General features: G+C 43.4%; 1 protein-coding gene across 1 annotated transcript in view; it reads left to right on the top strand.

The window, feature by feature from the left end:
• The window catches only part of dhx35 (DEAH-box helicase 35), a 68,713-nt gene extending 50,886 nt beyond the window's left edge, over positions 1-17,827 (top strand). The window contains exons 16-22 of the mRNA XM_033041871.1: positions 2,189-2,283; positions 5,764-5,841; positions 8,298-8,427; positions 12,285-12,366; positions 14,188-14,259; positions 14,362-14,473; positions 16,965-17,827. Of these exons, the coding sequence (XP_032897762.1) occupies positions 2,189-2,283; positions 5,764-5,841; positions 8,298-8,427; positions 12,285-12,366; positions 14,188-14,259; positions 14,362-14,473; positions 16,965-17,003 (608 nt within the window). The 3' untranslated portion in view covers positions 17,004-17,827. The remainder of the gene's footprint in view (positions 1-2,188; positions 2,284-5,763; positions 5,842-8,297; positions 8,428-12,284; positions 12,367-14,187; positions 14,260-14,361; positions 14,474-16,964) is intronic.
• The last annotated feature ends 4,594 nt before the right edge of the window (positions 17,828-22,421 follow it).

The raw sequence follows: 22,421 nt of genomic DNA on the forward strand, positions 1-22,421 counted from the left end.
AAAGTTCTCGTTCTGAATGAATACGTTATACTTTTCCTGCTCATTGTTCTGAGTCTTTTGCCCAGAGTCGAAGAATCGAGATCCAGAGGACATAGGTTTATGGTGAGGGGGAGGAAAGATTTAATAGGAATCTGAGAGTTAATTTTTTCACACAAAGGGTGGTGTGTTTATGGAACGAGCTGCTAGAACAGGTAGTTTAGGCAGGGACTATTTCAATATGTGAAAAATAATTAGACAGGTACATGGATAGGGCAGGTTTAGAGGAATATGGGCCAAACACATGCAGGTGGAACCAGTGTAGACGGGACATGTTAGTCTGTGTGGGCAAGTTGGGCCGAAGGGCCTATTTCCATGCTGTATGGCTCTATGACTGTGTTGAGTTGCTGGGCCTGTTTCCATTCACTATGACTCTATACAATTCAGCATTATTTTCTATCCTTTTATGTCAGTTCTTCCATGCAGTTCTGTGTCATAGAGTCCTACAGCACGGGAACAAGGCCTTCCAGCTAGTCTATGCCTATCATGATGTATCATCTAAGCTGGTCTTATTTTCCCATGTTTGGTCCCTATCTCTCTCAACCTTCCCTATCCATGTATCTCTGGCTGATTTTACTTTATTTTGAAAGATCTCTAATGATCTCCTGACCAGCCTCCCCCCTCACCACTCCATAAAGTTCCCTCACCACTCCATAAAGTTCAGCAAAAGTAATTCTGTTCCCCATCAAGTGATGCACAAATTCCTGGCCCCTTGGGCGTACTGGTCTACATTGGCTTCTGACTCAACAGGTCCATGAACTTAATCTTCATCCTTTCCGTACCTTCACTCTGTCACTTTCCCCTCTGAGACAGCTGCACTCCTCCATTTCTGATCTGGGACCAATCCCAATTTACATTGCTCATTCATCAGGAGACATGAATTCAACTAGTGATACCTCAAATTCCCCCTTGAGCGCGCCTGCTCATCACCATTTTACCTCTTTTTAAGACTTTCCATAAACCTCTAACACTTTAATCAAGTGTTTGGTCACCTCTGGGCTTCTTTGTATCCAGCATTCAACGTCCAGTATTAGATAGGCTAAATGTTTCCCCAAATATTGGGTGGACTGGTTATTAATTTCAGAATGTGACACAATCCCCAACCTGCTGGCTATCTCCTCCTTGGCAACAGATTGGTCAGTTAAGTTTTATTGTCACCTGTGCCAAGATGAAAAGCTTTTCTGTTGCTTGCTATCCAGTCAATGGAAGACTATATGTGTTTACAGTCATGCGTCCACTGTGTACAGATACAGGGTAAAGGGAATAACTTTTAGTACGACAAAGTCCAGCAAAATCTGATTAGAGATGGGCCGTGGATCTCCAGTGAGGTAGATGTTAGATCAGAACCGTTCTCAAGTTCGTGATATGATGGTTCAGTTGCCTGATAACAACTGGGAAGGAAACTGTCCCTGAATCTGGATGTGTGCGTTTTCACACTTCTGTACATCTTGCCTGATGGGAGTGGGGAGAAGAGGGAGTGGCCGGTGTGAGACTCGTCCTTGATTATGCTGGTGGCCTTGCCGAGGCAGCGTGAAGTGTAAATCACGTAAATGGAAGGGAGGTTGGTTTGCATGATGGTCTGGGCTGAGTCCATAATTCTGTGCAATTTCTTGCAATCCAAGAAAACAGCTTTCCCAAACCATGCTGTGATGCATCCCGATAAAATGCTTTGTATGAGATTGGAAGTGAAGTTAGCTATTGGCGGCTTTAGCTGTCATATTTGACACCATTGCTAGATCAGGAAAGCACCTTGGTTGGCGTGGACGAACTGGGCCGAGGGCCTATTTCTGTGTGTATACCTCTGACTCTATGCAGTTTCTGTCAATTGCCACGTACTTACAAATTAACACCATTTCGCCTTAAGCTGTTTTTTTTTTTAATCTGCAATCAATTAATTCAGAGAAATTGTAACACACATGTTGACACACACATGTTGCACATTTTTATTGGACTGTTCTTCCAAATGCAATTGATTAATACATCCAGGAAGAGCTAATTATATCTGGCACTGGTTCAGCCTGGTGATTGCATTGAAGAGCAAAATCTGATGTTATTTTTAAATGGATGCATTTATCGTTGATTAATTTGTAACATTATTGTCTAAATAGAAAAAGTAGCTATTACTAATCATGTTTATTTCTTTTAATCTAAGGGAATTTTGGGTGTTCGCAGGAGATCTTGAGCATAGCGGCCATGATGCAGATACAGAATGTGTTTGTGGTACCCCCAAACCAGAAAAGTGCTGCGGTAGGTTTAGAACATTTCCAATTTGGGTCACAACCACCTAGACATCGCTCCTTCTTCACGGGAGAAGTAGATTTTACACTAACGATGCATTACAGGTAGTTCTGCTATAATGCACATTCCCGTGCACAAATTCGATATAACTCAAGTGATAAAGTAGGGAACCCTTCATATTACGTGTGTCAAATTAGTTATAACGTGATTCCGATCAGTAACTAGAGAAGCACTTAAAAATTACTTTGGAAATAAAAAAATGGAAAAAAAAGCTGTCTTGGGACTAAAAACAGTCTGGGGGAAAAAACTGTCCATGTTACCTACCCACAGCACTGTATCTTAAGAACACTGCTGCTTTTTAACTAGGGGTGGCCCATTGGAATTGACATGTTGTGAGGCAGCAGCCACAGTGCCGCCCTCTTGACTCTCTCTTTGACTCTTGACCTTGAGGTCGTAATGCCCTTCCAATAACACACTATGTGCTGGAGTAAAGATTGGTTTCTCCTCCAGTACCTTGTGATCATCTTGGTGGTGATCATCAACTGGCTATTTGACTGTGAAGAGCATTGCAGTCAATTCCGAGCTACAGTGAAAAGCTTTTGTTGCGTGCTAACTAGTCAGTGGAAAGACAATACCTGATTACAATCGAGCCATCCACAGTGTACAGATACACGATAACGGGAATAATGTGAATAACGGTTACTGCAAGATAAAGTCTAGTAAAGTCCGAGCAAAGATAGTCTGTGGGTTTCTAATGAGGTAGATAGTAGCTCAGGACTGCCTTCTAGCTGTTGGTAGAATGGTTCAGTTGCTTGATAAAAGCAAGGAAGTAACTCTCCCTGAATCTAGAGGCATGTGTTTTCACACTTCTATACCTTTCGCCAGAGGGGAGAGGGTGGCCGGGTTCCCACATGCTTGATTATGCTGGTGGCCTTGCCGAGGCAGCGTGAGGTGTAAATGGAGTCAATGAAAGAGAGATTCTCCCTTCATTAATGAGGCCCAGGTTTATATCAGGACACTTATTGCATTCCCAGCTTGAGATCAGTGGAAGCAGCAGTTTCCTTGAACCAGCTACTCACTTGAATTAAGCATCAGTGAATCCTCTCAGTTACTCTAATGTGACGCAGAAGCTTCAAATCGTATTGCAGTCAATGAGCTTTATAAATATTTGTTCATCTGATTTGCTAATTACCAATTGGATCATTATTATAATTTATTTTTTGATTTTATGCAAATGTGTTTGGAGTTATGCAGCGTGGAAACAGGCCCTTCGGCCCGACTTGCCCTCGCCGACTAATATGTTCCACCTGCACTAGTCCCATCTGCCTGCGTTTGGCCCGTATCTGCACATCTCGTATGTGTATGTGACAAATAAACTTGACTTGACTTGACTTGACTCTAAACATGTCCTATCCATGTACCTGTCTAAATGCTTCTTAAACGTTTCGTGAGGTTTTTCACTTTCACTTGTCCCAATCATTATTAACCAGAAGCAGGCTAGCATATTAACATTACTGATTTTCATTCGGCTAAATTTTCAACAGCTCTCTTGAAAACATCTTTTTGGCAAACAATGAAGAAAAGATAAACAAAAAGATTTATTATCACGTGTACCAAGATAAAGAAAAACAAAACGAATCTTAAAGTCATAGAGTTGTACAGTGTGGAAATGGGTTCAGTGGCCCAGCTTGCCCATGCCGACCAACATGCCCCTTCTACACTGGTCCCACCTACCTGTGTTTGACTTGTATTCCTCGATCCCAATCCTGCCCAGGTACCTGTCTAAGTGTTTCTTAAACGTTGTGGTAGTACCTGCCTCAACCACCTCTTCCAGCAACCACCTCTTCCACACACCCACCATCCTTTGTGCAAAAAAGGGTTATTGGTGCATTTCTCCCATTATCTTGCCCCCTCTTTCCCTTCCACCCATCCCCATCCACCTATATCCCTCCCTCTGGCTTCACATTTCACCTCTCGTCACTCTTACATCGCACCCTTTTGTCTCTTTTTCATCTCTAGTCTGCACATCTGCCAATGAACCTTCCCCCCCCCCCCAACCTGTATTCACCTATCACTTGCCAGGCTTTATTCTGCCACCACCTCTTTTCCAGATTTCTGCCCCCCTACTCCAATCAGCCTGAAGAAGGGTCCAAAATGTTGCAAATCCATGTCTTTCAGAGATGCTGCCTGATCCGCTGATCCAATCTAGCCCTTTTATTTATTTATTTTTGTCAACCAGCATCTGCAGTACCTTGTGTCTCCTTGTTCCCTTCTCTTATGCTTGCCATTAATTTTTCAGTTGCTAAAAAAAAGGCAGGTATTGTGTTTTGAGTTACGTTGATGTAACTTGCTGATGTCCCCTTCATTATAAACAGCACAGGTTGCAATTTTTATTTTATTTTATTTTTTATTTTTTTACTTGTGTTTTAATGTTGCTTTTTTTACCTGCACTTTTAAAAAAAACTATTCGTACTGTTTTTATCAGGAACTGGATTGTTTTTATTTATGCGTGAAATGTTTAAGTTTTTATGTGCGATGCACCGGTATTCCCTGAGAAACGTCTTCTCATTTTGCACTGTACAATTGTTGCTTTGCATGATGACAATAAAAGGATGATAATGATCATGATAAGGTTGGTGGTTGTTTATTGTGAAAGGTTAAAAGCTTACGAATGGAGTGTTTTCCAGCAAACAGGGTGAGATAGTTCTGATTGTTTTATAAGCCCTGGGGACATAGATTTAAGGTGAGAGGGGGAAGACAGATAGACACAAAATGCTGGAGTAACTCAGCGGGTCAGGCAGCATCACTGGAAAAAAGAACAGGTGACATTTTAGGTCAGAACCCTTCTTCAGACTGACCTTTCCAACCCGAAACATCATCTATTCTTTTTCTCCAGAGATGATGCCTGACCCGCTGAGTAGCTCCAGCATTTTGATATCTGTTTTTGACATAAACCAGGTATATGGGTATATTGAATGATCTGCCAGTGGATGTAGTTAAGGCAGGTAGTATAACAACATTTAAAAGACATTTGGACAGGTACATACATGGATAGGAAAGGTTTGGAGGGATATGGGCCAAACAGGGGCAAGTAGGACTAGTGTAATGGGGCATCTTAGTTGGCATGGGAAAGTTGGGCTGTGGGGCCTATTTCCATGCTGTATGGATATGTAACTATGAATCTATTTGCATTCAGTTATACACTATTGTGAGCTTGCACAGGATATCTCAACCCATTTTTCAATTAATTACATTTTTATTACAAAACCAAAACGTCTTTCAATAAAAAAAATAAACAAAGTGCTGCAGGAACTCAGCAGGTCAGGTAACATCTCTGGAGAATATGAGTGGGTGACATTTCAGATCGGGATGCTTCTTCAGACTGTTTGTAGTTGGGGAGGAGACCAGGTTTTGTCTATTCCTCTGGTTGATTTTGGTTCAGCTGTTTGCTCTATATCTTATTGTGTTGTTTTAACATTCCCTTTCAAGGCAAGAGAACACAGGAAGTTTGCTGTTGCTGAGGGTGATCATCTCACAATGCTCAACATCTATGAGGCCTTCATTAAGGTTTGAATCCAATGATCTCATCAAGATCAAAGCAGTTACAGAATTTCTTTCCTACCGTTTATGAAACCAATGGAAATTGATTACTGACCTATATATTGTATTAAATAGAACTGCACAATTTGTACATAAATACCACTTATTATAATGTAACAAAGTCACTTTCTAGAAGGATCAATAAAAGCTGAAAAGAAAAATCTGAGTTATATAAAAGAGAAATTAGGACAGGACACCAAAAGCTTGGTCGAGTAAGACATGTTTGAAGAAGCAAGTTGAAAGAGAAAGCAATTGTAGAGTTTCAGGGAGGGGTTTCCAGATGTGAGGGGCTGAGCAACCTGAGGCAAGGTTGTTTAACGGTTCTTTGTTTCATTTATTATCACGTGTACCAAGGTCCAGTGACATTTTTTTTTGCACACCATATTATTGCCAAACATAAGTACAATTCACAATTAAGTACCAAATGCAAAGAAACAGCCCACTCAGTCTATATGCAAGAGTGCCCTGAGTGGCACGGTGGCTTACAGTGTCAGAAACCCGGGTACGATCCTGACTGTGGGTGCGTTCTCCTCGTGACCTGCGTGGATTTTCTCCGGGAGTTCCGCTTCCTCCCACACTCCAAAGACATGCAGGTTTGTAGGTTAATTGACTTTGGTATAATTGTAAATTGTCTCTAGTGTGTCGGATAGTGCCAGTGTATGGGATGATCGCTGGTTGGCGTGAACTCAGTGGGCTGAAGGGTCTGCTTCCACACTGTATCTCTAAACTAAGCTAAACTAATCAGCTGAGGTAATGTCAGAATTCATTGACATTTCAGAGGCGGAAATAAGTAGTGTTAATTATAGCACAGATAGCCTAACTATTATTAAACCTTGCCCAAGAGTAATTGTTGCGTAGGACTAGCCGAGCAAGTTTGCAGCCCTTGCAAGGAATCGTGTCAAAGCAATTCCCAATAAGTTCATAAGTGATAGGAGTAGTATTAGGCCATTCAGCCCATCAAGTCTACTCCACCATTCAATCACGGCTGATCTATCTCCCTCCTAACCCCATTCTCCTGCCTTCTCCCCGTAACCTCTGACACCTGTACTAATCAAGAATCTATCTATCTCTGCCTTCAAAATATCCACTGACTTGACCACCGCAGCCTTCTATGGCAAAACATTCCACAGTTTCACCATCCTCTGACTAAAGAAATTTCTCCCTAACTCCTTTCTAAAAGAACGTCTTTTAATTCTGAGGCTATGACCTCTAGTCCTAGACTCTCTCACTATTGGAAACATCCTCTCCACATCCACTCAATCCAAGCCTTTCACTATTCTGTATGTTTCAATATTGGAATATGCTTTGAGAATTACCCATTTTCTGGGAATGTTTTACAAGTAACTTGTTCCCATCGCATGCTTGTTGCCACCAAGACCTTTCCTGAAAAGTGCACAGCCAGGGTTCAAAGGTTGAATAGCTTTCCCACGCTCACTGACTCCCTTGTACACTGAATGAAAGACAGGATGTCTGTGGGTGTCTGCGGGACCATTGATCAGAAAAAGACACAAAGTGCTGGAGTAACTCAGCGAGCGGGTCAGGCAGCATTCCTGGAGAACGTGTTTAGGTGATGTTTCGGATCATGACACTTCTTCAGATTGTGCAGGGTGGGGGGGGGGGGAGAGAGGAAAGATGGAAGAGCACTGGGATAGGGGGGCAGAATTCTCCAATTTTAGTTAACTTGAGTGACACAGACACATCTTACTAGATAGATGGAGAATTTGGGCCCCATATCTGAAGAAGGATGTGCTGGCCTTAGAATGGGTCCAGAGGAGGTTTATCAGAATGATCCCAGGAATGAACTCCCTGTACTCATTGAAACTTACCAAATAGTGAAAGGCCTGGTTAGAGTGGATGTGGAGAGGATGTTTCCACTAGTGGGAGAGTCTAGGACCAGAGGGCATAGCCTCAGAGTAAAAGGACGTATCTTTAGAAAGATGTGGAAGAATTTCTTCAGTCAGAGGTTGGTGAATCTGTGGAATTCATTGCCACGGATGGCTGTGGAGGCCAAGTCAATGGATATTTTTATGGTAGAGTTTGATAGATTCTTGATTCGTATGGGTGTCAGGGGTTATGGGGCAAGGCAGGAGAACGGGTTTAAGAGGGAAAGATAGATCAGCCATGATTGAATGCCGGAGTAGACTTGATGGGCCGAATGGCCTCATACTACTATCACTGATGAGAAACATGATCCTGCAGAGAGTGTAGGGGTTACAGGTTTGCGCGGGCAAAACATGGTCAAATTTAGAGATGGGTTTTATGACATTTAAATTGCTGTTCCTATGTAGGTTATTGTTATTGATGTTGATCATTTTAGGCAATATTTCTTTACCTGTTCCTTTGTGCATAATGTTTTTATTTTGGAGGTACCTGGGGTGAGTCAAAAGATTAACACTAAGTATCTCTCTGTCTGTCTGCTGCAGCACAATAAGAACTCGCAGTGGTGTCAGAAACACTTCTTAAATTACAGAGGACTTGTCAGAGCCACAACAGTCCGGGAACAACTGAAAAAATTACTGTCAAAGTTCAGAGTGCCAAAGAAGTCAAGCGAAGGTACGGATGGCGGAAGCATTTGAAATTTGCACAAATGAGTTTCATGATTAAAGGCCTGCTTTTATTTGGTTTATTTTGGCGATGCATAGAAACATAGAAAATAGGTGCAGGAGTAGGCCATTCGGCCCTTCGAGCTGATCATCCAACTCAGTATCCTGTACCTGCCTTCTCCCCATACCCCCTGATCCCTTTAGCCACAAGGGCCACATTTAACTCCCTCTTAAATATAGCCAATGAACTGGCCTCAACTACCTTCTGTGGCAGAGAATTCTACAGATTCGCCACTCTCTGTGTGAAATCTGTGTGCAACATGGAAACGGGCTCTTCTGCCCATTGACACAACTGCCACACGTGATCACCTGTTCACACTTGTTCTATGTTATCCCACTTTCACATTCACTCCCTACACACCTGGCGGCACAGTGGCACAGCGGTAGAGTTGCTGCCTTACAGCGCCAGGGACCCGGGTTAGAAACATGGGAACATAGAAAATAGATGTAGGCCATTCAGCCCTTCAAGCCAGCACCCCCATTCAATATGATCATGACTGACCATCCAAAATCAGTACCCTCTTCCTGCTTTCTTCCCTAATCCCCTGATTCCGTTAGCCCGAAGAGCGATATCTAACTCTCTCTTGAAAACATCCAGTGAATTGGTCTCCACTGCCTATGGCAGAGAATTCCCACAGACTCACAACTCTCTGGGTGAAAATGTTTTTCCTCATCTCAGTCCTAAATGGCCTAACCCTTATTCTTAAACTGTGACCCCCTGGTTCTGGACTTCCCCAAAATTGGGATTTTTTTTTCGATCCTGACTACGGCTGCGGTCTGTATGGAGTTTGTACGTTCTCACTGTGACCGCGAGATCATTTCCCTGGATGCTCGAACTTCCTCCCACACTCGAAAGACATACAAGTTTGTAGGTTAATTGGTAAGGATTGTAAATTGTCCCCTAGTGTGTAGGATAGTAGATAGATAGATAGATAGATAAATACTTTATTAATCCCCTTATTCAGGGGAAATTCTGATGTCTATAGATTCTGATAGTGCTAGTGTACGGGAGTTTTCGCGGGTCAGCATGGACTCGGTGGGCCGAATGGCCCCTTTTTTCCTCGCTGCATCTCAAACTAAACTAAACTAAATTAGGCAAATTTACAGAAGGCCAATTAACCTACAAACCCACACGTCTTTGAGATGTGGGAGGAGACCTGAGAGCCTGGAGGAGATCCACGTGGTCACAGGGAGAACGCTCAAACTCCACACAGATAGCACAAAAGGTCAGGATCTCTTGGGCTGTGAGGCTGCAGTTCTACCAGCTGCTCCACTGTGCCGTCCATTTTTAGACATCGCTGGTGATGACACCATTGGTTCTTCATCCTTAATTGCCCTCGAACTGACTACAAGTGAACCAGTCTGAAGTCTGAACCTGATGAAGGGTCCCGATCCGACCTTCAGAGTTACTCCAGCACTTTGTGTCTACCAATGAACCATATTGGTTTGCCTGGAGTCATATCTGTCAGGTTCAGAGGGTTTGTCTCCATCTCTGAAAAACATTGGTGAACCAGATAGTTTTTTTTAAATAACCAACCAATATTTAATCTTGATCAAAAGTTCATACGTTCTAGGAGCAGAATTAGGCCATTCGGCCCATCAAGTCTACTCCGCCATTCAATCGTGGCTGATCTATCTTTCCCTCTCAACCCCATTCTCCTGCCTTCTCCCCATAACCCCTGACATCCTTGCTAACCAAAAATCTATCAATCTCCGTCATAAAAATATCCATTAACTTGGCCTGCACAGCCATCGGTGACAATTAATTTTACAGATTCTCCATCCTCTGACTAAAGAAATTCCTCCTCATCTCCTTTCTAAATACGTCCTTTTATTCTGAGTCTATAGTCTCTGGTTCTAGACTCTCCCAATGGTGGAATCATCCTCTCCACATTCATTCTATATAGGCCTTTCACTATTCGATTACTGTATCATTACTGTATATTCTAGATTAATTTACTGTTAACTGTAATTTAAATTCCCCAGCTACCTTAGTTGGATTCAGGCTTTGTGTTCAAATCAGTGAGACACCTCTGGCTGTTACTCCAGCAGTTTAGCCAGTTTGCTTATTATACCTTTAGCTGACTGTGCAGAAACAGCTTGCTGTTTGTAGCACATTTGGCAGTCAAGGCAATCATTGCGGCCTCTTTCAGCAACCAAGGGCCTCTCCTGAATGCATTTATTCAGCCTTGGAATTGTGCAGCCCACAGTCCTTGGCTTAGATTAAATAGTAAAAACATCTCCCATTCCAGATTGTTGCTCCTATCAACAGTGCAGAGTGACCAGTTGATGGGAGGGTTGTACAAAAGCTCCAGCTTAACATTTTTTTCACACTCATGGGACACAGCTGGTGTTTGTCAGCTTCCTTTCCCTCCCTCAGCCCCTACAGCTGACTTGCCTCAGGAATTTACTGTGTGTCATGATTTATAGGTGCAGTGCCTTGTTGTATCAGTTTGTGATACAGCTCTGAAAGCACTTGAAATCCCAATAGACCCCTGCCTCGCAGCGCCAGAGACCCGGGTTCAATCCTCACCACGGGTGTGGTCTGTACGGAGTTTGTGCGTTCTCCCCGTGACACCCGGTTTCCTCCCACACTCCAAAGACGTGCAGGTTTGTAGGTTAATTGGCTGGAACTTTCGCTATTGTTTAATTTAGAATTGTGAGATAATATGATTATAGAAAATAGAAGAGTTCCAAGATAAACTCATCTCATCTGCCTGAACGTGACACATATCGCTCCATTCCCGTCTGGCAGAAGGTACAGAAGCTTGAAAGTGCATACCACCAGACTCGGGAACAGCTTCATCCACTCAGTCATCAAGCTTCTGAACGGTCCTTTCATAAGCTGGGGTACTGTCCAATTCACCTCTACCCCGTTGCAGTTATTGCACGTTGTCTATAGAACTGGTGCACTGGGAATTACATTCTGCACTATGTATGCTTCCCATTGCTCTATCTATTGTACTTGAGTTTGACTTGATTGTATGGATGTACAGCGTAGTATAGTAGCTTTTCATTGTACCTCAAGACACGTGACAATAATATACCTAAACTGGGAGGGCAGCGGAGCAGTATTTAAAGAAACAGTAAATTAATTTTTGAAAGGTTTGCGAATCTTTGGCCTTGGGAAAATGGCACAGAATTGGCGATTATTATCGCCACGTATGGTGTGTGTTATCAAGTCAAATCTGTAAGTACAATCAAGCCACATACAAAGACAATATGTAGTGCAAAGGGGAAAATAACCAAGCCGATTCATATTGTGTTACAGAGTTGTAGCATTACTCGATGGCGTCTTGGACAGATCAGTTGTGATCTGCCCAAGAGAGATGGCGATGAAAGCCGAGTCATTGGTTATTGTTAAAGCACAGATTGATAGATTCTTGATTAGTATGGCTATCAAAGGTTACAGCGAGAAGGCAGGAGAATGGGGTTGAGAGGGGAAAATGGGCTCGATGGGCTGATTAACCTAATTCTGCTCCTATGTCTTATGAACATCATCGCATTGAATGGTGGGGCTGTGTGGCCTACTTCTGCTATTATTTACTTGTGTAACTCTGCTTTGGACCTGACTCTAACCCAGCCGATACCACTGATCTCAGCCACAACAGACCACCACACCAGACCGGGTGTATAGTCCCCCCAGTTGTGTGACATGCCATCCACCAGCTCTCGTCCCTTCCCAGCCCCATTCCTCTCCACACCACTTGCTTAACGTTGACACTTTAACTGAAATTCACTGCGAATAAGGGAACCGCTGCATGACCATCAGAATGGAAAGATGACCTGCGATGATTTCTTCCCCAGGTGACCCAGACCCCATCCTCCGATGTATTGTTTTGGGCTTCTTTGCGAATGCAGCAAAGTTTCATTACAGTGGATTCTACAGGTAATGATCATTCTTGATTCTTTTCTGTCTTTCCTTTGTAAACCTCTTTGCATGTAAAGTGTTCTAATATAATATGCACTCTCCTTCCAGTATTGTGTGTGTCACTACTCACACCATCTTAGAGTCATAGAGATACACTGCACAGAAACAGGCCCGTCAGCCTCAGTTGTGCATGCCCCATCCAAGTTGTGCATGTCCCATCCAAGCTAGTCTTATATACCCGTATTTGGACAGACACATGGATAGGAAAGGTTTGGAAGGATATGCACCTGTATTTGGTCTGTATCCTTCGAAATCTTTCCTATCCATGTTTCTGTCCATATGAAGTTTAAATGTTGTTATTGAACCTGCCTCAACTATTCCCTCTGGCAGCTCGTTCCATATACACCTTTTGTGTAAAAATAATTGCCCCTCAGGGAGGCAGGGTGGTGCAGCGATAGAGCTGCTGCCGTACGCTGGAAGCTAAGGGGACACCTGATAGAAGTATATAAAATTATAGAGGCAAGAAATGACAAAGACTAAAGGATATACATTGTCCTCCATAATGTTTGGGACAAAGACCCATCATTTATTTATTTGCCTCTGTGCTCCACAATTTTAGATTTGTAATAGAAAAAATCACATGTGGTTAAAATGCACATTGTCAGATTTTATTAAAGGCCGTTTTTATACATTTTGGTTTGATGTCATTTGCTGAGAGAATGGAGCGACAGGGCTTGTATACTCTGGAGTTTAGAAGGATGAGAGGGGATCTTATTGAAACATATAAGATTATTAAGGGTTTGGACACGCTAGAGGCAGGAAACATGTTCGCGATGTTGGGGGAGTCCAGAACCAGGGGCCACAGTTTAAGAATAAGGGGGAAGCCATTTAGAACAGAGACGAGGAAACACTTTTTCACACAGAGAGTTGTGAGTCTGTGAAATTCTCTAGATACATTCAAGAGAGAGATAGATAGGGCTCTTAAAGATAGCGGAGTCAGGGGATCTGTGGAGAAAGCAGGAACGTGGTACTGATTGGGGATGAACAGCCATGATCACACATTGAATGGCGGTGCTGGCTCGAAGGGCCGAATGGCCTACTCCTGCATCTATTGTCTATTATCTATTGTCGAGAGGCAGAGAATCACCGGAGAAGACGCCCAGCAACTGGTGATGTCCATGAATCACAGACTTCACGCAGTCATTGCATGCAAAGGATGTGCAACAAAATACTAAGCATGACTACTTTTATTTACATGACATTGCTGCGTCCCAAATATTATGGTGCCCTGAAATGTGGGGACTATGTATAAACACTGCTGTAATTTCTACATGGTGAAACCAAAATGTGTAAAAAGGGCCTTTATTAAAATCTGACAATGTGCACTTTAACCAAATGTGATTTTTTTTTTCTATTACAAATCTGAAATTGTGGAGTACAGAGGCAAAAAAATAACAGGTGGGTCTTAGTCCCGAACATTATGGAGGGCACTGTAGCTTTAAGGTGAGAGGAACTAAGCTTAAAGGAGCAAACTATTTCTACAGAGGGTGGTGGGTGCCTGGAACATGGTTATGGTGGAAGCAGATACAATTGTGGCATTTAAGAGACTTTTGGATAGGCGCATGGATGGAGAGAAATGGATCATGTAGTCTAGTGTAGATGGGACATGTTGGTTGGTGTGGGCAAGTTGGGTTGAAGGGTCTGTTTCCACGCTGTATGACTATGGCTCTATGTGCAGGCTTGAGATTAATTTATTTTAGCATCATGCTCAGCAACAACATGGTGGGCTGAAGGGTCTGCACCTGTGCTCACAAAAATACTCACTTTTTTTTTTAAAAGGACCATTCGAGATGATTATGAGCTCCACATTCATCCAACATCGGTGCTATATGGGGAAAAGGAGCCACAGTGGTGAGTAAATGAATATCATTTTCTTCTTTAGTATCTCATGTAATGAAAATTGTTAGCTATTAAGTCCTTATTATTGCGTTCCATCTGCCTCCACCACTTCAGGGTTGTATACAATGAGATCATCCAGACGTCCAAGTACTTCATGAGGGATGTGACTGCAATCGAGTCTTCATGGTTGATAGAGCTTGCCCCACACTTCTACCAGCAGAAAACCGTAAGCATTGCCTATCACTCGTTCTGTTTATTACCTCGCACTGAAAAATGGGCTGTAAAAGTAGTGCCACAGGGAGAAGGCACAAACTGCACACAGACAGCACCCAAGGTCAAGATTGAATCTGTTTCTCTAGCGCTATGAGGCAGCGGCTCTACCAGCTGCACTACTGTGCCAATTACTCAGTTTAATATCGCATTTGATGGATGATGTCCACAGCACCAGCATTGCCACAGTACTGCATTAGAATGTCGGTCTGGATGTTTTTCTGTGGTATTTTGGGTTGGGTATCCAGAATCTTAGGCTGCATGGTGGCGCAGCGGTAGAATTACTGCCTTACAGCGCCGGAGGCCCCTGGTTCGATCCTGACTGCGGGTGCTGTCTGTACAGAATTTATACATTCTCCCTGCGACTGCGGGAGTTTTCTCCGGGTGTTCCGGTTTCTCCCACACTCCAAAGGCATGCAGGTTTGTAGGTTAATTGGCTTCGGTAAAATTGTAAATTGTCCCTGGTGTGTAGGATCGCGCTGGTGTACAGGGGGTGGCCGGTCGGCGCGGACCTGGTGGGCGCTGTAACTCTAAACTGAACTAGAAAAAAAGAATGATTACTGTAGACAGCAAATTCAAAACTTATTACAATTGAGGAAGCTCTGTGGTTGCCAACTAGTATGGATAATGGAGACAAAAGGAACCGCAGATGCTGCTTTACAAAACAAAACACAAAGTGCTGCAGTAACTCAGTGGGTCAGGCCGTATCTCTGGAGAACATGGATAGGCAACGTTGGATCATTAATGATGACCCTCATATTATCAGACTTTCTTGTCCATTATCATCCTCCAAGAACAAAAACTGGCAAAGATTACCTAGTCTGGCCCATGCCAATATGGCCGACTCTTGGCTGCTCTTTGAAATGGCCAGCAAACCGTTTCTTCAGAGACAAATAACGACACAAAGTGCTGGAGTAACTCAAGAGGGTCAGGCAGCATCACTGGAGAACATAGGCAGGGGACGTTTCAGGTCCCGACCTGAAACGTCACCTGTTCATGATCTTCAGGGATGCTGCCTGACCGTCTGAGTTACTCCAGCACTTAGTGTCTTCTTTTGTAAACCAACATCTGCAGTTGCTTCAGTGACAAATAAAGACACAAAATGCTGGAGTAACTCAGCAGATCAGGCAGCATCTTTGGAGGACACGGAAAGGTGACGTTTCAGGTCGGGACCCGTCTTCAGTCTATTTCAGCGAAGGAAATAGGTGACGTTTCGGGCCGAAACCCTTCTTCAGACTGATAGGGGGTGGGGGGGGAGAAGGGAGGAAAAAGGGAGGAGGAGGAGCCCGAGGGCGGGGGGATGGGAGGAGACAGCTCGAGGGTTAAGGAAGGGGAGGAGACAGCAAGGGCTAGCAAAATTGGGAGAATTCAATGTTCATGCCCGCCGGTCGCAGGCTACCCAGGCGGAATATGAGGTGTTGTTCCTCCAATTTCCGGTGTTGCTCACTCTGGCAATGGAGGAGACCCAGGACAGAGAGGTCGGATTGGGAATGGGAGGGGGAGTTGAAGTGCTGAGCCACCGGGAGTTCAGGTAGGTTCTTGCGGACTGAGCGGAGGTGTTCGGCGAAACGATCCGCAAGAACCAAATTCAGTCTGAAGGATCCCAACCCAAAAGATTACGCTCCTCGCCCGCTGAGTTCCTCCAGCACTTTTATTTTTGCTCAGGATTCCTGAATCTGTATTCTCTTGTATCTCCAATTCACCTTTAACTTGTTGTTTGTGGAGGGAATGGTGTTTTTTTTGTTTTGATCTGTTGTTCCTCTAAAATGGCAAAGCCACTGTATTCAGCAGAGAAGTGGATAAAAACTAGCAAATGGAGATACTCCTTGAAAAGTAAATCTCCATGCTTCTGATGCTATGAGGAACAGCACCTCATGTTGATTTCTGTCATTTCAAGTAGCTCTTGCATTTCCCCAATCTACGTCCCTCCCCCACCCTCCTCGTCTTGCTAGTCTCACTGTTAATATTGATTCATTATCACCTCTTCCACACCCAACAATGGACTATTTTGGGCTCCTAATTTCTTGAGTCATCGGTGCTGGCTGTAATTTCATACCTCTAGTTTCCCTCTCCCCTAAAGGGCCTGTCCCACTTGGCGATTTTTTTAATTGCCTGACGTATCAGGTCACCGAAAAATTCCCGGCGTGATGACATATGACGCGCGGTATTTTTTCAAGTGTCGCAACATTTTTTTTGTTGCCGCTGGATTTTGAAATGTTCAAAATCTTTTGTCAACGCTGATATGACGCCGGCAGTCGCCGAAAAAAATCGGCAAGTGGGACAGGCCCTTAACTCTCAGTCTGAAGAAGGGTCCGATGCGAAACATCACCGATTCCTTTTCCCCAGAGATGCTGCCTGACCCGCTGAGTTACTCCATCTTTTTTTCGTGTCTATATCTGTGCATCTAATTTTGTTTCTTTTGTCTGTTTTTTTTTTTCTGCTTCCAGTCCATTTCACAGATGGCAAAGAAATCTCGGATTACCTGATGTTTTGGTCTGCAATTCCACTCACGCCTGCAAGTGACAAGCTACACGCAAAGCCAGATTGTATTCTTTTCCCCCATCTGTGAATGAACTTTGATGCCACCCATGTCATCAGTTTATTTATTGGGTAAACTTAGAAAGCCAAGATCACACTGGAATGCCTAAAACCACAGGGCCAGATCGCTGGCAGCACAGCTTTGGAAAGCGAGGAGTTCAGTTGTACGTAAGCTTTATTCACTGGTTAGTCCAGTTTGATTTTATTCGGCCTGAAAACCTGGAGAAGGCTGTGTTAGCACTGCTTCATCTGTGCGTTAGTTCTAAATCTGAACGCCAAGATCTGCTATAATCAGCAAAGCGAGATATGTATTAATAAATCGTGGGCATGGATTTGAACTTAGTCAGTTATGCTTCCAAGATGCTCACTTTTCTCATTAGTAGGATAAATAGCTTTAGACAAACCTACCCAACTGTATACCTTGTACATAGTCGAGTAACCCACTCCCATTGCCAGCCTGTGGACCTGAGAACACTGTAGATTATAGTGAGAAGCAACTTTCACAAATAGTATCTCTTCAGAAATAAATAAGACAGCCACTAAAGTCAGGGCATCCAGGGCAATCCATGCGTATTTGCAGCCACAGAAAATGCACATTTTCTTGTTCATTGTGTAATCTTCAGCTTCTTCTGTGAAGAATAATGCTTCCAACACGCGAGTGGAGTTGATGTGCTTGTACCTTGGTCGTTGTGTGTTATCACCATTCCTGGCTGTACATGTTGCCTCCTATCATTTTTTTTTTTAAATACAGCAAATAAATCCATCAAGTTAAGATCTTGTGCCGATTTTTACATTTCTTTTACTTCAGACTTTAGAGATACAGCACGGAAAGAGCCCCTTCGACCCAGCGAGTCCACGCCGACCAGCAATCACCCCGTACACTAGCACGGTCCTACACACACACACACACTGGGGCCAATTTACTATTTCACCGAAGCTAATTAACCTACAAACCTGCGCGTCTTTGGAATGTGAGAGAAAACCCACGCGGTCACAGGGAGAACGTACAAACGGAGTTTGTACGTTCTCCCTGTGACCGCATGGGTTTTCTGACACCCTAGTCAGCATCGAGCCCGGGACTCTGGTGCTGTGAGGCTGTAACTCTACCGCTGCGCCTCTGCGCTACCCACTGTGTTGTCCTTTAGGTTGTTTTCCGTCGCTGGGACCAACAGTACTCCAGAGTCCAAGAACCAAAATTATCCTTAGTTTGGCTTATTATTGTCACGTTTACAGTGAAAAACTCTCTGTTGCCTGTCCTCCAGAACGCTATCCAGTCAGCAAAAAAATGTATGCATGATTACAATCCAGCCATCCTCAGTGTGTAGATACAGGATAAAGGGAATAACGTTTAGTGCAAGAAAAGTCCAGTAAAGTCCAATTGAAGATAGTCTGAAGGTCTTCATCCCAACCCCCAACACTTTTCCAGCTTTACCCCCCTACGACAGGCATTTCGAGGAAGGGTCCCGACCCAGAACGTTGCCTATCCACATCCCACAAAGATGCTGTCTAATCCGCTGAATTACTCCAGCACTTTGTGTTCTGTCCAGATCTATTTCTACCTCTTGAAAAACATAATTTTCGGATAAGTTGTTAAATAGAACATGGTGACCATTGTCCTCAGGACTGCTACTCAGGGAGGTTGTGACTCACCTGTGACCGAATTCCACATCCTGATTCCTTAATCAGGGTTAACGAAAACCTCAGATTTATAATTGGGGCTAATGTCAATTGGTGATTATAAATGAGAATTCTAAACTTGTACAATCCTCTACACAAAGATGTGAGTACCAATTGTTCCTGACAGCCCTGCCACGAGTTTTAGATAATTGCTTATTCCACTGATTAATCATTGCAAACTGTTTCTCACGATGTTTTCCTGGAAACCTCAGCTCTTAACTCTATGAATTCCAGAGTATAAAACTCTGGTTTATGTCTTTCCCCATATAATTTAAATATTGGAGAACAAATACCTCTGGTAAATTTACACAATACTTCCTCCTAAATATGCTTCCTAAAATGGGGTGTTCAGGATTGATCAGTATATCAGATCTGCTGTAAATAACATGGGTGGCCAGTGGGCCTGCGCGCACACACATACACCACCAACCCCCATTTGAACCATTTAAGACAAGAGAATGGGGTTGAGAAATCGGATTCAGGTGCAGAGGGACTCGAGGAGTGCAGGTGCAGGATTCCCAAAAGGTTAATTTGCCAGTTGTAAGAAAGGCAAATGCAATGTTAGCGTTTATTTCACGAGGACTAGAATATAAATAACAGGGATGTAATGCTGAGGCTTTATCAGGCACTTCTCAGACGACATCTGGAGTATTGTGAGCAGTTTTGGGCCCCATATCTGAGGGAGGATGTGCTGGCGTTGGAGAGGATTCAGATCAGGGTTACAAGAATGAACCCAGGGATGATTGGGTTAATGTATAATGAGCGTTTGACGGCACTGGGCCGGCCTCTACTCGCTGGGGTTTAGAAGGATGAAGGGCGGACATTGAAACTTACCAAATAGCGAAAGGCTTGGATAGAGTGGATGTGGAAAGGATATTTCCATGAGTGTGGAATCTAGAACCAGAGGGCACAGCCTCTGAATAAAAGTACGTACCTTTAGAAAGGAGGTGAGGAGGAATTTCTTTAGTCAGAGGCTGGTGAATCTGTGGAATTCATTGCCACAGATGGTTGTGTAGGCCAGGTCAATGGGTATTTTTAAGGCAGAGATTGATAGATTTTTGATTCATAGCGGTGTCAAGGGTTACGGGAAGAAGGCAGGAGAATGGGGTTGAAGATAGATCAGCCGTGATTCAATGGCAAAGTAACCTTGATGGGCCGAATGGCCTAATTCTGCTCCTTTGACATGAAATCATGAGAGGGAATAATAGATCAGCCAAGATTGAATGGCGGAGTAGACTCGATAGGTTGAATGGCCTAATTCTGCTCTTATGTCTTATACTTTTCCTATTTTATATTTTAAGATATTTGGATTCTGTAGCCCTGGAAATGTAAACATATAGGTGGTTGAATCGTACCTGGAATATCAAGATGTGATGTGAGTATCAGGAATAATTAACCATGATTTGCCGGCTCAAAGAGTATGATTTCTGAGCATAAAAAGGTCATAAGGCCATAAGTGATAGGAGCAGAATTAGACCATTTGGCCCATCAAGTCTACTACACCATTCAATCATGGCTGATCTATCTCTCACTCCTAACCCCATTCCCCTGCCTTCTCCCCATAACCCCTGACGCCTGTACGAATGAAGAATCTATCTATCTCTGCCTTAAACATATCCATTGACTTGGTCTCCACAGCCTTCTGTGGCAAAGAATTCCACAGATTCACCACCCTCTGACTAAAGAAATTCTTCCTCATCTCCTTTCTAAAGCTTCTAAAGGCTCTGGGATTACTCTTTAATCACCCCCTGTAAAACGATCCTAGGCTTTTCCTGTTGGCTCCTACAATCCTCTGCCATATCTAACCGCATTAAAGCCTTTTCTGTTCATTCCCTTTCCTTTCCACCTCGTATGTTGGGGAAGAATAATTGCCACTGTTATAAATAGCTCTTCTGGTATCAAACTAAATTAGAATCTAAAGCAGATGGTTTGCACTGTGTCTCATTTCACAAGTCCTGCAGAGAGAGATGCTTAGAAGAGGTTGTCTTGGGAAAACCATGAAAAGAATCAGCAGTACTCCACAAAGAGGCAGTAATTAATTCTGGAAATATTTGAGTGTGGTTGGTAGGGTTGGCTGTGCCATTAGTATCAGCCAGCATTTGAAATAAGGAAACATGGTCTGTATCATATTATACATACAAAAGATAGGATTTTAATTTTTAAACTGGTGTGATCATCTCATGAAGAGAGAAACAAGGAATCGAAGAGACAAAAATGAAAGTGACGTTTGCTTGGTTAGCTTACAAACCTAACGGTATGAACATGGCATTCTCCAATTCTGTGTAGCTAACCTACAAACAACCACTCTTGTCTGTCTGTCTGTTTGTAGACAACAAAATGCTGGAGTAATTCAGCGGGACAGGCAGCATTTCTGGATAGATGGAATGGGTACGTTTTGGGTCAAGACCCTTCTTCTGAAGAAACGTCACCCATTCCTTCTATCCAGAGATGCTGCCTGTCCCGCAGAGTTACTCCAGCGTTTCATGTCTATCGTCAGTGCAAACCAGCATCTGCAGTTCCTTCCTACACATATATTTCTGTTTATTTGTTCTCCCTTTCCCCCTCTCTTCCCTGTGCACCACTTCGATTTGCACCCATTTCTCCCCTTTCCCTCCCCTTCCACCTACATCCCTTCCTCTGGCTCCGCAGTTCACACCTCTTCTATCCTTATCTCACACATTTTGGGGTTTTTCCATCTCTGGCCTTTGTCCAGCCATCGGTCTGTCAACCCCTCCACCATTCTCACCTGTATCCACCCATCACTCGCAAGGCTATGTCTTGTCTGAACACGCTTCTGAAGAAGGGTGCCGACCTAAAACGTCACCTATCCATGTTCTCCAGAGATGCTGCCTGACCCGCTGAGTTACTCCGGCACTTGGTGTCATCTTGTTCAGTTCTGTAATCCTGTCACTAAACCACATTCATGGCCAAGTTAGATTTATTTATCTTCCTTTCAACAGGAAACTAAGTGCGTACCGCCTGTTAGAGCAGGAGTACAGCAGTCAATATTTTAACCATGCTACTAATCATTGTCAGTGTGTTCTTATGTTATCTGCTTTAAATGAGATAGAGCATTAGACTTGGTGTACCATCAGTTGCTGTACAGATTCACTGGAATGATGGCAAGGTTAAACGGACAACTCAACTCGTTGCAAGCACGTGTGCTTTTGTTCAATTAAATAACCCCTTCATTTTCTAAATTTAAGGTGTTTAATAAGATTTTTTAAGTTTTTGGGAAACAGCACAGTGGCGCAGCGGTAATGTTGCTGCCTTACAGCTCCAGAGACCCGGGTTCGATCCTGACTATGGGTACTGTTTGTATGATATAGGCTCAGAGAGAAGAAAGATTTAATAGGAACCTGAGGGGCAGCTTTTTTTTACACAAAGGGTGGTGGGTTTATGGAATGAGCTGCCAATTGAAGCAGGTACTATTACAACATTTAAAAGACATTCGGTCAGGTACATGGATAGGACGGGTTTAGAGTGATCTGGGCCAATGAGGCAGGTGGGACGAGTATAGATGGGGCATCTTGGTTGGTGTGGGCACATTGGGCCGATGGCCTGTTTTATGCTGTATGACTCTATGTAAATATAAAAATTAAGATCTTAATTTTTAAAACTGCCATAACCATCTCATGGAAAGTGGAATGAAGGATCACATTTCACAGGTGAATGAAAGTGACATTAAT

This window comes from Amblyraja radiata, chromosome 23 (assembly GCF_010909765.2).
Source record: "Amblyraja radiata isolate CabotCenter1 chromosome 23, sAmbRad1.1.pri, whole genome shotgun sequence".
Classification (NCBI taxonomy): domain Eukaryota; kingdom Metazoa; phylum Chordata; class Chondrichthyes; order Rajiformes; family Rajidae; genus Amblyraja; species Amblyraja radiata.